Raw genomic sequence first — 14,526 nt, forward strand, 5'->3', positions numbered from 1 at the left:
TAAATAGAAAAAGCACCCTTTTTTATTGTAGGAAAAGGTATAAATGTAAACAAAATTTAACACCAAAATTGTACACTTTGATGGGAATGTGATAGATCATCTCTTGTACAAGGCTGCTTATCAGGTACACAACTGTATATACCAAAGATGTGCTTGATTTACGCATATCAACCCAGAACTATTATAGTCCAATACATTCTTGGATTCCAAGCATTCCCAAAAAGAAGCTATTTCTTTTTGGCACAGTAAGATTTCTGCAAGCGTTCAGGTGGAACGTAAGAAGCAACAGCTGACAAGAATAATTTTAAAAAAAAAATCAAATCATAAAACATAATTAAAAGGTATTGCTGTAGCAAAAGAATTATAAGAGGGATGGACAAATGCTTTGAGTTCACTTGTCAGAGGCGCGGATGTAGACCAGAGAGGACAGCAGCAGGAGCTCTGGCGGCTTGTGTAGCAGGATCAGATTGTCTCCCCTCAGACCGTCGTAGTGCATCCAGCAGCCGTCTATCTGGAAGGCTGCAGAGTAGTGATGCTCCTCCTTGTTGAAGAGTGTGGCGCCCTCCAGTGAGTACCTGTGGAGGTAAAAAGTTATCAATACAATATTTTTTTTAATGCCGTCCAGGACACCCAAAGTAAGAGCATAAATAATAGTGAGAACATTTATTAACAGTTATAACACACTTTGTAACTATGTCTTTTAAAAAGAGTCATAAAAATAAAGTTGTCATTATTATAAAGATTAGATCATCCTTTTTTCTTTTTTATCTTTTATCTCTGTCCTGTGTCTGTGTGACTAACACATGGTAATGTATACCCAGCCAACGAAAACACAACATGGAAGCCTCGTACCTGTGCTGACAGAGAGCCAGATGGTAAGGAACATAGGACAGTTCCTCTGACTTCCACTGCTGCATGTTAAGAATGACAAAGGGTGGAGGTCCGTAGCAGAAAACCCTCTGAGAGAACTCCCTCAGACCATCACACCTGTTGAAAGCAAATCATTTGTCACGAGGTGGAATAAGACTGAAATGCATTACAAGATAACAACATCCTCCACATGTCTCACCCGAGTTGTGAGCAGAGTACGAGCTTGGGGCAGAAGAACTCGTCTACAGCCGACTGGATGGGGTCTCTGTGAGGCAGCTCATGAGGAGGGCTGGAGGGGAAAATGTCAGAGTGAAATAATAAGACATGGAAATGACTTAAACCACACAACAACACTCTGGTAACTAGGACAGACCTACTTTGCGAAACAAAAATACCTCAGATTAAAAAAATTTGTCGATCCTTACAAATGAATGGGTGGATATCTTTTAAGTTCAAGTCAAGTGGTGAAAAGGAAACACATCCTAAAATAGAGCTGTACACCAGCTGACCTATATCCCAAGTAATGTTCCAAGTGCTGAAGAGGGCCTACTGTACCAAAGTCCACTGATACAGAAATAAAGTAGACAGCTGTTTGTGTAACCCTGTCCTAATGTAAACAGGGTGAAGTTCAGTTTGAGGCATCAGGGTATTACATTGCCTGTGTGCAGTATACAGTACCTGATGTTGATTGTAGCCTTGATGGACTCCTGGAAGCGGGATGGGCAGCTCCAGTTGGTGCACAGGCTCTCCTGGATGTTGGACATGAGGTTCTCTAGGTTCTCTGTGAAGTTCCTGTGTTCATTACCAAACAGGTCGATCACCAGCGCTGCCTGGTGGATCTCAGAGCGGTACTGCCTTTTAGACATCCTGTCCCAGATCCACAGCATCTTCACTGTGGTGTAGTCACAGGAGTCCATCAGGTAGAGGAAATGCTCCACAAACTGCTTGCCGAGGAAGACAGCCAGCTCCCTGGGAAAGCCCTGGTTTTCCCGCAGGATCACATACAGGATCATGAGGAAGCCATCGATGGTGCATGTGTTTTTAAGGTTGATTTTCACGTACAGGGGGGTGCATGATAGGGCTTTACGTCCTGCCTTAATGGTGAGGACGCCACCCCAAGGTAGCACAGGCCTCCAAAAGGAGCGGTCCTCTTCATCATTGTTGTTAATGGAGGCACGGATTTCCTCAAACAATGTCTTAGACCTAAAGCAAAGGAGCAGCAAAGCAGACAGAGGTCGTTTGATTAGTTTGTTGTATCGATGGATTTGGACTGTACAACAACAGAGGCTGTGTAAAATAAATGGAAGTTAGCTTCAATAACAAAACAAGCCACGCAATGACGAGTTACGTCCAGTTATCCTCCAGGGAACAAACAGAGCCCAACAGCCTGCTAGCTTAACAAATTAGCAGCTGCTATCAACTTACCTTTCGAAGTGGAGATTGTTGGCAGTGTTTGATATCAGCGTTTGGAAGTCTTCGTTGTCACTCAAAACACAGAATGTACTCTCCATTGCTCTCTGTATTTCTTCATGTCTCACACCGGATTTAAAGCCAGATATGTAAGTACTGTATTTTCTGCAGCTTCTAATGAATATTAGAATGATGACACTTTGCAAGCAGGAGAACAAGCTCGATAAAACGTCAAGTTGTCCCCTTAAAAACACTACTGTTGTCTTTTCTCCCCCCTAAGCGGTGTGTAAATACAGTGCTGCCCTCTGCTGATGCTCAGCGTCGCTAACGTCTTCTGAAGTCCCGCCCACTCGTGGGGGTTGTAGCAGATTCGGGAATGCTATTGGTTTAGAGGTTAAACTAGCGTGTTATAATAAGTATGTGATTGGCTAACAGAGTTGACAGTATGTGAGTAGCCCCTCCCCTTTCCCGTCGTCTTGGCCACTCGCGAGGCTACGTCCTACGTCCGACGCTATTCCTGAAAGTTGATACGCAGATTTTCAGCGGTAGCTTTGGGTTTGTGAAGGGAGCCTGCGCTACAACCTTTGACTCTGCCGCCTTTTCACTAAACTTAAGTTTTTGGTATGACTCACCACGCTGCTCTTCTTGTCAGGCAGCGAGTCTGCAGGAGATAACAGCACCTCTACAACACTTTCAGCACCGAAAGATGTCGGCTCAAATCATAAGCGGGAAAGAGGTTTCAGCGTAAGTTTAATATTTTATCCTGAACGGTCATTAATGCACAGATAGCTAAATAACCTGTAACCTACCTGAGGAAACATGTGACTGTGTACTTGCTAACTAGGCAGCTAACTTGCTATCTAAGTTAACGTCACTTCTGTACATTATCCCAGCCTTATGCACATTTTGCATGCCGTTTTTGTTTATATCAGGAAACTGGTCTTGTCTTTTCTGACAGCAGAAAACAGTATCATAACTTAGTTTGAATTAGTTGTACATAAATGACGCTGTCCACGTGAATGAGGCGTCCCAGCGAATCTTAATGTGTATTGTTGATAACTAGCTGATAAATCACAGAGGACTCCTTCTCAGGTTGCATGGGGGATTTGTTTCCTGGCAGTTTTCTTGATTAGTCTAACGTTAAATGCGTTCAAACTGTATGTACTGACATGTGACTCTTTACAATTTGATGGTAACCCATATAGTTACAGTAGGTCCAAAACTTCTGATTGAATGACTGTAAATCCTGCAGCATTATGTAAGAAGCTGTGATGGTGATCTTTGCCCTGTTGGTCCAGTGACCTCAAGTGGTTAGGCTGGCAAACACCACTCATAAAACTAGCAATCATGCACTTTTTGTTTTAATATTTGACTGCAGTCTGCAAATGGTTTTATTTGTGTTTCATTGATCAAATATTGACTGAATCCAAGTTAAGGTTGGACTTGTATATTTGGAAAAGAAACAACAAAGTGTTGGACATTTAGTTGCATGTGCTTGTCACAAGACCTGACAGCCTGCACCCTGTTAAAATCTCCTCACCGTCCTCATTAGTATAATTATTTTATGCAGCACAAACAGCCTCTCCACAGATCCGCGTGCCTTCAGTATGTAGGAGCATTTACATTCATTATCTCTGAAGCTCAACAAAAGCTGACACACAGTTCATTGTCCTGGACAAGTGATCTGCATAGACAGAGGTTTATTGAGGAGAAGCAGCTTTCTGTAAGCCCTTATACAAAGGTGTGTTATCTAATTGATTGACACAGGGGCAACAATCAAAGCATGGCAACACCAATACTGTGTATTATATGAATGTCCTTTGTATATTGGAATATGGTCCTAGTTGATCAGTGACCAGGAATGAAGATAACAGACTGTTTTTATCATCCGTCATTGGGATGAGGATTGTTGTACCTGAAGTAAAACAGCAATCATTGCATCATGTCAAATGGTGTGTCAGCAAGTTTCAGTAGTAACGATACTGTATGTTATTTGCACCATATTGATTCAATTATGTATTGTTATTGTTTCCTTCTGCATCTTTGCCTTTTAGAAAAGCTAAGATGTTTTTTCATTTGGAGCGCCTGATGTTCTAAATTAATATCATCCAGAGTTTAATAATAATAATAATAATAATAATAATAATAATGATACAGCACTTTACTAAACAGGGATACAAAGTGCTTCTCAGCAAAAGAAGAGCTGCAGATAAAAAACAAAAAAAATAATACAACTACAAGATTATAAAACATTGTGGGATTAGATAAAGTTGAGTAAGAGTAAAATGATAAAACTCTGTAATAACCCAGTATTTAAGAATTTATAAATGATATCCTAAAAAGCACTGTGAGGCTGCTTGAAAGGTAGTTCAAATTGGAGTCATGCATCCATATTCAAAACTAATCAATATTAATCACACAGTGTATTCTATCATCACTGCTAACTGAGCTCATATGATGCACACTGTGTTTTAAACAGGATTATCTGTCTATCTCAAGAGCTTTTTAAGTGACTACGTTCTTTCTCTCATCCACAGTGGATGAGATCAATTAAGCTGGTTAGTTGTGTGATTGACTGTGTGAACAGAAGTTAAAGTCCAGTCACGTTGTGTCAGTCACTCTGAGTGGTTGACTTTGCCTAATCTACTGTGTTATGGGAGCAGATAAGCCACGACTGCCATAACCAAACCATCAAACACATAAAGAAAAAGCAAAGACCAAAGGTTTATGTCTTTGGTGTGGAGAATGATTACCAATTTTAACCATGAGATATCCCGGTGGTATTTGTCTGAGAACAAAATCTGTAACCATTACAAAGGAAAGGAAAGGGTTACTGCAGTTGGCTTGTGTACCATCTGGTCCTATCCATTTTCTTTGTAATGGTCCACCTGTCACTGCATACAGATGAAAACTCCTGTTGGGTTTTTATTCTTCGGTTCACAGTCAGGTGAGGGAACGCCTGAAGAAGGATGTGGAGCAGATGAAACTTCAGGACCCCAACTTCAGACCTGGCTTGGTGGTTTTACAAGTAAGTGTAGAATGGGAACTTTTCCCGATATTAAGAGATGTTTTTTTAATAACTTTTTGCCATGTACTTTCTCATGGAGATAAGAAGTTAAGAATCTGGGTCATGTTAGTGCCATTGTCTTCCCCTGTATGGTCAGGCTGCACAGTGTGGTAAAAAAAATCATATTCCTTCACACGGGAAGGCAAAGTGATGCTTCGTGTCTTTGCAGGTTGGAGACCGCGATGATTCAAATCTGTACATCAGCATGAAGCTGAAGGCAGCAGCAGAGGTCAAAATATAATTTTTTGTCATTCCATATTTACACCACACTTCTACTTTACACTGCTTGTAATCAGCTCTATTATCCAGCTTAATCTCTCCTTCTGTGTACACAGATTGGAATAAATGCCACACATATGAGACTTCCCAAGACTGCAACAGAAGAAGAGGTGAGGATGGATTTGAAATATTATCATCTTATCTTATTATATTCTTCGGCCTGGCACACACACACAAAGTAAGACACTCTTTGATTTTGTTATAGTGTCCAATAAAGTCTGCAGGTCCTTAAATTTTACTGTTGATGTTATTCAGCGCAGTAAGAGTAAAGTGAAGTTTGGGATTTGCCATACTATTGGTGCAATAACAAAACAAGCATTGTAAGGTTAACACGGTAACAAGACAACTTGACTGTCTGTCTGTCTGCAGGTTCTTCACAGCATCACAGAGGTGAATGAGAACTCGTCTGTCCACGGCCTCATCGTGCAGCTGCCCTTAGACTCGATCCACAAGATCGACACAGAGAAAGTCACCAATGCTGTGGCCCCAGAGAAGGATGTAGACGGGTAGGCACAGACATTAATTAAAGATCGAGTCGCTTACTCCTCTTTTGAATGAAACTGAAGTGTTTCTTTGTTTCCTTCAAGTCTGGTTAAAAGAAAAATGAATGTGTTCTGGTCCATCCACAGGCTGACTAGCATAAATGCAGGGAAGCTGTCTCGTGGGGACTTGGGCGACTGCTTCATCCCCTGCACCCCAAATGGCTGCATGGAGCTGATCAGACAGACTGGTAAACCCACAGCAATTAACACGTCAACACGTCTGCTAAGAAAAAAAAAAACATCTGTGCTATGAGGTGTGAATTAATCGATGGATCGTCCACTTCTCTACAGGTGTGTCCGTGGCAGGGAAGAGAGCGGTAGTGATCGGCCGCAGCAAGATTGTGGGGGCACCAATGCACGACCTGCTGCTGTGGAACCACGCCACCGTCACCACCTGCCACTCGAAAACCGCTGATCTGCCTGGAGAGGTACATCAGTCACACCTCCTCCCCAGGCGCATTAGCTATTATGTACCCACACATCAAAGCAAGCAGAGACTATAATGTGAGCTCTGATGTTTTCATGTAGGCATATTTTAGCTGGTGTGAATGGGTTTATTTCAGACACACCCAGATGGTACTTTCTTTCTCAAAAAAGCTAACTTTTGAGCAAAGACATTGACAGTCTAATCTGGACAAAAAACTTTATTGTCCACAGACCAGTTCAGTTTTGCTACCGCCATGTCTCTGTCCCTCGCCAGAAGCAATGTAAACGAATGATAGCCCCACTTGAGACAAACATGCGCAGAAACAAAGTTCTTACTCCAACCACAGAAAAATGATCCGATTAAGTGTTTGCTTGTTTATTAGGTGCTTATATCGTCCTCTCCTTCTATGATTGAGGTGTTTACATGAGGCATTTCTATTCTGATTAGACTATTATTCTGAATATTAGTGGAATTTTAGGGTCCATGTAAATACGGCTTTTCTCTTGTTGTCCATCGCTGTTTTTTCGTCTAGGTTGGCAAAGCAGACATCCTGGTTGTCGGCATCGGGAAAGCAGAGATGGTAAAAGGAGACTGGATCAAGAAGGGAGCAGTGGTCATCGATTGTGGGATCAACCACATTCCAGGTTGGACTTCCTCGAGCTTTTCAGTTCACTTTTGAGGTCAGAGGTAACCTTTACGGTGTCTTCATCAGAGTTTCTCTCTGTGTCTTTCAGACGAGACTAAAGCAAGTGGGAAGCGGGTGGTGGGGGACGTCCACTACGCCTCAGCTAAGGAGCAGGCCGGCTTCATCACCCCTGTGCCCGGTGGTGTGGGACCCATGACTGTGGCCATGCTGATGGCGGTAAGGTCCTGAACTACACCGTCTCTATTTGTCAGGTGCTTGTTGTGTATCAGACCAACTGAGAGTGTTTTTTTAATACATGATTAGATCTGCACTTTCAGACTTTATTTATTTTGGCATAATTTGCCACAATGCTGCAGAAATTGCATTTTTATTGCAGCTAAGTGATCTGATGCTTTAGTATTATCTTTGCTTGCATACACATTATAAGACTGTAAAACAACAAAGTAAGTGTTAATGTGTTTGTGTGTCTTAAGAACACAGTGTTGAGCGCAAAGCGTTTCCTTGAGAGCCATAAACCAGGGAAGTGGAACATTTCTTACACTAAACTCAACCTCCAGAAGCCTGTGCCGAGGTTTGTCTCCTCATTGTCTCTCTCTTAGTCATGTGCTCTGTTAACTTGTCACTGAAGGATTCGTTTAATTTAATAATCCACATGCAAGACCAGCTGTTCTTTTGAACTGCTTACTGAATGTGCTCTTTGTCTTTCAGTCTTTCCTGTTTTTCCTCCTTTGTGTAGATGAAAAAGTGATTTTGTGTTTCGTCTCCCTACAGTGACATTGTGATTTCACGCTCCTGTGTGCCCAAGCCCATCGACCGCCTAGCAAAAGAGGTGGGCCTGCTCTCCGATGAGGTGGAGCTCTATGGCAAGACTAAGGCCAAGGTCCAGCTGAATATCATCAAACGTCTGCAGGCACAGCCGGACGGCAAATATGTGGTGGTCACCGGGTAGGCAGTCAGCACTTTATCTGCTATACTGTACTGTACTGTACTGTTCTCACTGTAGGACGATAGGATTTCTGTTTGGGGAAAATGTGTTGAATTATTTTAGTCTCTGTTTGTACATAAAAAGATGCTTATGGTATATGAAATAGGGATGAGAAAGTAGACCAGAAGGGCCCTACTGATTAAGTTTTTCTGTCTGCAGCATTACACCCACCCCTCTTGGTGAAGGAAAGAGCACCACCACCATCGGCTTGGTGCAGGCCTTGGGAGCCCACATGAAGCTCAATGTGTTTGCGTGTGTCCGACAGCCCTCTCAGGGACCCACCTTTGGTATTAAAGGTGAGCTTTTTAATAAAGTACCTTCAGTGAGAGGTTGTTGAAATGGGCGTTTTTGGTGGTTCATGAACCTGCAATTTTGTCTTTTGTCTGCAGGTGGTGCTGCGGGAGGCGGATACTCTCAAGTCATCCCTATGGAAGAGGTACTACACTGCTGTTTCAAGTTAAAAACTAAGCTATTTGTTGAAGAATACATGGACAAGATTGCATTCAATTAATGAGTCTGTTCGTTTTAGTTTAACCTCCATCTCACCGGTGACATTCACGCCATCACGGCAGCCAACAATTTGGTGGCTGCAGCCATTGACGCTCGCATGTTCCATGAGGCTACACAATCTGACAAGGTGGGTACTCCATTTTGTAATTTTTGTCAAAATACACTGTTTGAAGGTTAATTATTGGATTGTGATGATTACATATCTCTCTGTATAAATCCTCAGGCGCTGTATAACCGCCTGGTCCCACTCAATGGAGGACAGAGAAAGTTCTCCCCCATCCAGATTAACAGACTTAAAGTGAGTGATGGCGTTTTAGGTTTCATCTTAACTTAACACAGCCCAGAGAATGACATACTTCTGGTGTTTAAGTGTTCTGTATTCATTTAGAGACTAGGCATTGAAAAGACTGATCCCTCCACACTGACTGAGGAAGAGATCACCCGCTTTGCCCGCCTGGACATCGAGCCGAGCTCTGTCACCTGGCAGAGAGGTATGAACACCCAAGACGTCTCTACTATACTCATGACTCTTACATTGTCTGCCTCATTACATATGTGTATATATATGTATATGTGTATATGCTCAGGTTTTATGTACAGCTTACAAAATGCTCATGTGATCGTTATGTGTTGATTTAGTGTTGGATACTAATGATCGATTCCTGAGGAAGATCACTATTGGCCAGTCACCAACTGAAAAGGGATACACGAGAGAGGTAAAGAGATAAGAGCCGTAAAGCTCTTCATCAATTGGGTCACTTTACAGTTGCTCCCGTTCAAGAATAGAAAGACATATCAGTTTAGATAGATGATAAAAAAATTGAAAATTAGCCTATAACACGCATGCAGTTCTCTAGCAATGTATTTAACAATGAAAAATACAATAAATGGACATGCGCTCTCTCTCTTTGTCCATCAGGCCCAGTTTGACATCACGGTGGCCAGTGAAATCATGGCTGTGCTTGCCCTCACCAGTAGCATGGAGGACATGCGCCAACGTCTGGCCAAGATGGTCGTGGCCACCAGCCGCAGTGGAGAGCCCATCACCACTGAGGACATGGTTAGTGGGCTGGACTCTCCTTTGTGACCAGACAATCTAAGTACTGTTAAAACAAGGCTCCTATAATGTACGGTTTCTCTCTGTAGGGTGTGAGTGGTGCTCTAACTGTGCTAATGAAAGATGCCATCAAGCCAAACCTGATGCAGACCTTGGAGGTGGGTGAAACACACTTTGCTAACCTCTAAAAGTCCTCTGAAAGAGCTGTACAAGCCCAAAAAAATGAGTGCGAGAGCACTTGTATTTTAAACCATGTTAAAATCATGTGCATTTACAGTTGCGTTCTATAGACTCAAATACAAATCTCACAATCTGCGAAAGTTCAGTTTGTTTGTTGTTGTTGGTTTAAAGTGTCTGTTTGTATTTTAATAATCCAAACCTATCTACATGCCAGAGAGATGACATTGCCTTGAGTTATGGGTATTGTGTCACATGTGAGTCATCTCAATCTGCAGGGAAACCCTGTGTTTGTCCATGCTGGCCCGTTTGCCAACATCGCCCATGGCAACTCCTCCATCCTGGCTGATAAAATAGCTTTGAAGCTGGTTGGACCCGAGGGCTTTGTAGGTAAGTGGAGCTTAGAAAATAGCTGATAGCATGTTTGCATTGATTTTTCATGCTTGGTCTGGTGCTGCAGTGCTACAGTAGATGGTTTCCAGTGTTGATTGTACTGATGAGGATGTAGTAGATGTTGTATTGTAGTACCATATCAGAACCATGGTCAATTGTGCCCAACAGTGACGGAGGCTGGCTTCGGTGCTGACATTGGCATGGAGAAGTTCTTCAACATCAAGTGCCGCTACTCAGGCCTGAGACCCCACGTGGTGGTGCTGGTGGCCACTGTCCGAGCCCTAAAGATGCACGGAGGAGGACCAACGGTGTGTTTGCATGAGTTCTGTTCAGCATCCTAATCGCAAGAGAATTATTTTAGTGCTTTTATTTTGGAAGGAAAAAAAATATATATGTATTTTGCATCTTTCTTTATTGTTTTTCTCTGAACATCAGCATCAACACAATCACAAGAAATATTCCCTCTGCACACAAACAATGTCGCACCCTCCCTGAGGGAATGACAACACACTGCTGGGGTTGTAATTACATTTCCAGCTGAGTGGACGTCAGAGAGCAATAACAGAGCACTCACACACATTGATAGCGTCTGAGGCAAACAACTGAGGGAAAACTATTCAAATCTGTCAAGTCTCTGTAGTGCAAGAGTTCACTGTCGAGTATTTGAACTCACTCAACAAACAAATGTTTTCTTTCAGGTCACTGCCGGGATGCCGCTGCCTAAAGAATACATCGAGCAGGTAATGCATAACAGCAGCGGACCAAAATGTGGTCTTCATTTTTAATGATAGTTTTCTGTTGATGAGCTGTAGAACAATGGCAGATATTAATCATTGTGTATTTATTAGATTGTATTTCGGGCTGCATGGTATGGTGAAAACATTATACTCAGATTATTTTGACAGATGTTTTTTTTAAAGCAGCTACACTAAACATTTATGTGGACTCATTTAAAAGTGTGTTTATGTGTACTTGCATGTAGAACCTCGAGCTACTGGAGAAGGGCTGCAGCAACATGAGGAAGCAGATAGAAAATGCACAGCACTTTGGCGTGCCCGTGGTGGTGGCTGTAAATGGTTTCAAGTAAGTGATAGATGACGACAAAGTAGAATATGAGAAATTGGTTTTATGTTACCTATGAACTGATCGGTATTTTTATATAAATAATTGATCAAATGATTGTGTACACTGTAAGAAGTCTCTCTGTTGATGATTCCACAGAGAATTATCAGGAGGCTCCTATGCTCTCGTATTTCTAATGTCGTTTTGCTTCACACTTCAGGACAGACACTGAGGCTGAGCTGGACTTGGTCTGCAGCATGGCCAAAGCCGCTGGAGCCTTCGACGCTGTGCGCTGCTCACACTGGGCTGAAGGTGGAGCCGGTGCGGTGGCCCTGGGTCAGGCTGTCCAGAGGGCCTCTGAGGCCCCCAGCAACTTCAAGTTCCTCTATGATTTGGAGGTATGGACCATCACACGTGCTGTTTTTCTTTTCTGTAAATCACCTGGTTGGTGGAGGTTAAGTACATGGATTAATTTGCTATAAAATATATATAATCAGCAACACCGAAGATAAAAAATAATCTTCTTATCCACCAGAGAGATTACTTTCACATGCTTCCAGTTTGTCAGTAAAAGTAAAGAAAAATATTTTAAAAAATGTGTCATGTATTTGGGCCCTAAACTGTATAAAGCACCAAAATGTACTAATTTGGTCTGGTTGGAATTACTGAGTCATCGGATCAACTTAAGATGACTTGACTGACGGCAGTGTGTATACTTCAAATTTCTCTCTAGCTCCCCATTACCGATAAGATCCGAATAATTGGCCAGAAGATCTACGGAGCGGACGACATTGAGCTTCTCCCAGAGGCTCAACGCAAGGTGGAGCTCTACACCAAACAGGTCAGCAGCTCTCCTAGCCGATGTGTGTCTTTCGTCTGTCTTGTCGGGCCTGTTTATTGGCTGGTGCTGTCAGTGTAAGTCAGCATTGTTGGATGAAGAATCCCTTTGTTCAAGATCCAATACAGTTCTGTCTCCTTTTCTCCCTGCAGGGTTTCGGCAATCTGCCAATCTGCATGGCTAAGACTCACCTGTCGCTCTCTCACGAGGCAGACAAGAAGGGTGTGCCCACAGGTTTCATCCTGCCAATCAGAGACATTCGAGCCAGTGTGGGCTCCGGCTTCCTGTTTCCGCTGGTCGACACAGTAAGCATTCTTTTGCAGCAGGTTCATGTCAGGGAAGCATCAGGGTGGGACTTTTCACTCCTCCACCAAGTTTTTTTGTTTAGCTTGATCCACAAGCTACATTATACGTGTCTACAATATAACATGAATGAATGACCAAAATCAACTTTACATAATTGTCTATGATTTAAAAACTGTATTCCCTTACTGTTTCTCTCAGATGCCCACGATCCCCGGTCTGCCCACCAGGCCTTGTTTCTATGATATCGACCTGGACCCTGAGACTGAGGAGGTCAACGGGCTCTTCTGAAGCAGCGCTCTGCACTGTATGATGGTGAGGAAGGTAGTTAGGACAGACTGATAACAAACTTATACTAGACTAGGCAGTATGACTGTTAATATCTTGTCCTTGTTTGTTTTTACAGATCTGGCCTAGCACCCCCCACTGAGCCTTAATGAAATGTGATGGACTAATAACTGTTTTTGTTTATTGTTTTCCACTCATACACTGACTTCTGTAAATAATTGATTTGCTTTGTCCAGGAGGCTGCTGTTGGGTAAATCAAGAAACTTAATTGATCACAGAACAGTATGTCCCCCCTGCAAATGTGTCCTTAAGTTACATTACTGCACATAAACAAGCCTAGCTTGTTTTTCCACATTCCAGAACCCCCCCAATAATAAGTCGACTGTTAAGTGGCATATCTGAAGACTTATGTATAATTTGTGTGCACTACACCAGGAGCGTCTTCTCCAGGAAACAATCCACTGAATTTTGTGTCTTTGGATGAATGTATTATTAAAAAAAAGATGAAAATAATGCTTCCTTACAAAATGTTTTATAATTTTTATAATTTTGAGCAATCTCGCCTGTCAAACTTCCTGTTTTGCCTGTCCTGTCTGAATGTTTCTAAAACTGTCTAACATTGCTGCCGCTATTGCCACTGCTGTGAAACCCAACTGTCCTGATGCTGTAAATCCACTTTTCTGTCTGAAAACATCAAATAAAGTGTCCTTGATGGAAAGCCACACACTGTAGCAGCCTGTTCTTTTCTGTGTCATTATTCCACCACTGTCATGTTTTTCTATTTGTCAACTTTAGTTTTCTTATTGCCTCAGACCATCATGTTGATTGCCAGAGTTTCTGGACTCTGATGTGTTCAAGGTTTTTATTATATAGTTTCTAGTCTGAGCGTCTACAAATCTGAAATAGAGTTAATCATGGATGGACTTATAGTGAATAAACAAATTATTCCCCTTTTTGCTGGGGCTGCCCCGGAACACTCTTAAGGACCCCTGGACCAAACTTTGAGAGCCACCCATATTGAGCACCCCCACTTTTCACTGCACAAAGATATGAAGTATGTGATGAATAGATCTTGAATCTCTAGAATAAGTAGCATTTAATATTATAGAGTGCATATTGAGTGGTTATTTTATGTCGTGGGTCTCCAGACATTGAGCGAGGACTGATCGTGATAATGTTTTGCAGCTAAATATCACCAATCAATCATATTATTTGGTTCAAAATCCTATCTTTTTGCTTTGTGTCTAAGTGGCAATTTCTTGCACTGTGCAACACATCAGTCATTGTATCACTATGGAAACAGTCAGCAGATAACGAGCAATTTTGCATACATACATTTTGTGTTCAGCTGTAAAAAATAAATGATACAAACAGTAAAAATGTATAACTTGCATTTTTTTCCACCCAAAAATTCGAGCAAATGTAATGTAGTCGCGTGTGTTATTGAAAATACCCTCAGGCTCCACTGGACAGTCACGTTTTGGGAACGTTTTATTGGATATGAGGATATTGTGTGTGCTGGCATAAATATTTATCAATGGATAAATCAGACAGCAGGGTTGAGTTGGGTCTAATCAGCATTTTGGCTGAAGGAGAGTGACTCAGTGATGCACAAACTGTCTGCTGTGAAACAACAGATGGCGTATCAGTGTGACAAACTGCACAGAAAACA

The 14,526-nt window shown here is 42.2% G+C and overlaps 2 protein-coding genes across 2 annotated transcripts; one reads left to right on the top strand and one right to left on the bottom strand.

Moving 5' to 3' along the window:
- On the bottom strand, nucleotides 1–2,547 carry dorip1 (dopamine receptor interacting protein 1). Its single transcript, XM_084382168.1, has 5 exons — nucleotides 2,296–2,547; nucleotides 1,549–2,073; nucleotides 1,070–1,159; nucleotides 853–987; nucleotides 1–575 (listed from the first exon to the last, which is right to left on the bottom strand). Exons 1-5 carry the CDS (start codon nucleotides 2,379–2,381, stop codon nucleotides 392–394), a joined length of 1,020 nt encoding a protein of 339 aa, XP_084238294.1. The 5' UTR covers nucleotides 2,382–2,547; the 3' UTR covers nucleotides 1–391.
- A 232-nt stretch (nucleotides 2,548–2,779) lies between these two features.
- mthfd1b (methylenetetrahydrofolate dehydrogenase (NADP+ dependent) 1b) lies at nucleotides 2,780–13,576 on the top strand. Its single transcript, XM_084381411.1, has 28 exons — nucleotides 2,780–3,024; nucleotides 5,224–5,308; nucleotides 5,517–5,576; nucleotides 5,683–5,736; nucleotides 5,996–6,132; nucleotides 6,256–6,356; nucleotides 6,460–6,596; nucleotides 7,128–7,239; nucleotides 7,330–7,457; nucleotides 7,715–7,812; nucleotides 8,013–8,186; nucleotides 8,386–8,522; nucleotides 8,616–8,662; nucleotides 8,756–8,863; nucleotides 8,960–9,034; nucleotides 9,125–9,227; nucleotides 9,376–9,452; nucleotides 9,656–9,796; nucleotides 9,883–9,951; nucleotides 10,249–10,360; nucleotides 10,532–10,671; nucleotides 11,062–11,103; nucleotides 11,346–11,446; nucleotides 11,646–11,823; nucleotides 12,159–12,266; nucleotides 12,416–12,568; nucleotides 12,768–12,881; nucleotides 12,973–13,576. Exons 1-27 carry the CDS (start codon nucleotides 2,987–2,989, stop codon nucleotides 12,855–12,857), a joined length of 2,805 nt encoding a protein of 934 aa, XP_084237537.1. The 5' UTR covers nucleotides 2,780–2,986; the 3' UTR covers nucleotides 12,858–12,881; nucleotides 12,973–13,576.
- The last annotated feature ends 950 nt before the right edge of the window (nucleotides 13,577–14,526 follow it).

The sequence above is a fragment of the Pagrus pagrus genome, assembly GCF_965226575.1.
Source record: "Pagrus pagrus genome assembly, chromosome: 18".
Taxonomy (NCBI): Eukaryota; Metazoa; Chordata; class Actinopteri; order Spariformes; family Sparidae; genus Pagrus; species Pagrus pagrus.

Coding starts and splice junctions, on each gene's coding strand:
- dorip1 (XM_084382168.1), bottom strand. CDS start 2,381: ATGGAGAGTACATTCTGTGTTTTGAGTGACAACGAAGACTTCCAAACG. Junction 1,160..1,548: donor AAGGCTACAATCAACATCAG/GTACTGTATACT, acceptor TTTCCCCTCCAG/CCCTCCTCATGAGCTGCCTC. Junction 576..852: donor CTGGCTCTCTGTCAGCACAG/GTACGAGGCTTC, acceptor TTACCTCCACAG/GTACTCACTGGAGGGCGCCA.
- mthfd1b (XM_084381411.1), top strand. CDS start 2,987: ATGTCGGCTCAAATCATAAGCGGGAAAGAGGTTTCAGC. Junction 8,864..8,959: donor AGGCTACACAATCTGACAAG/GTGGGTACTCCA, acceptor ATAAATCCTCAG/GCGCTGTATAACCGCCTGGT. Junction 9,453..9,655: donor AAAAGGGATACACGAGAGAG/GTAAAGAGATAA, acceptor TTTGTCCATCAG/GCCCAGTTTGACATCACGGT.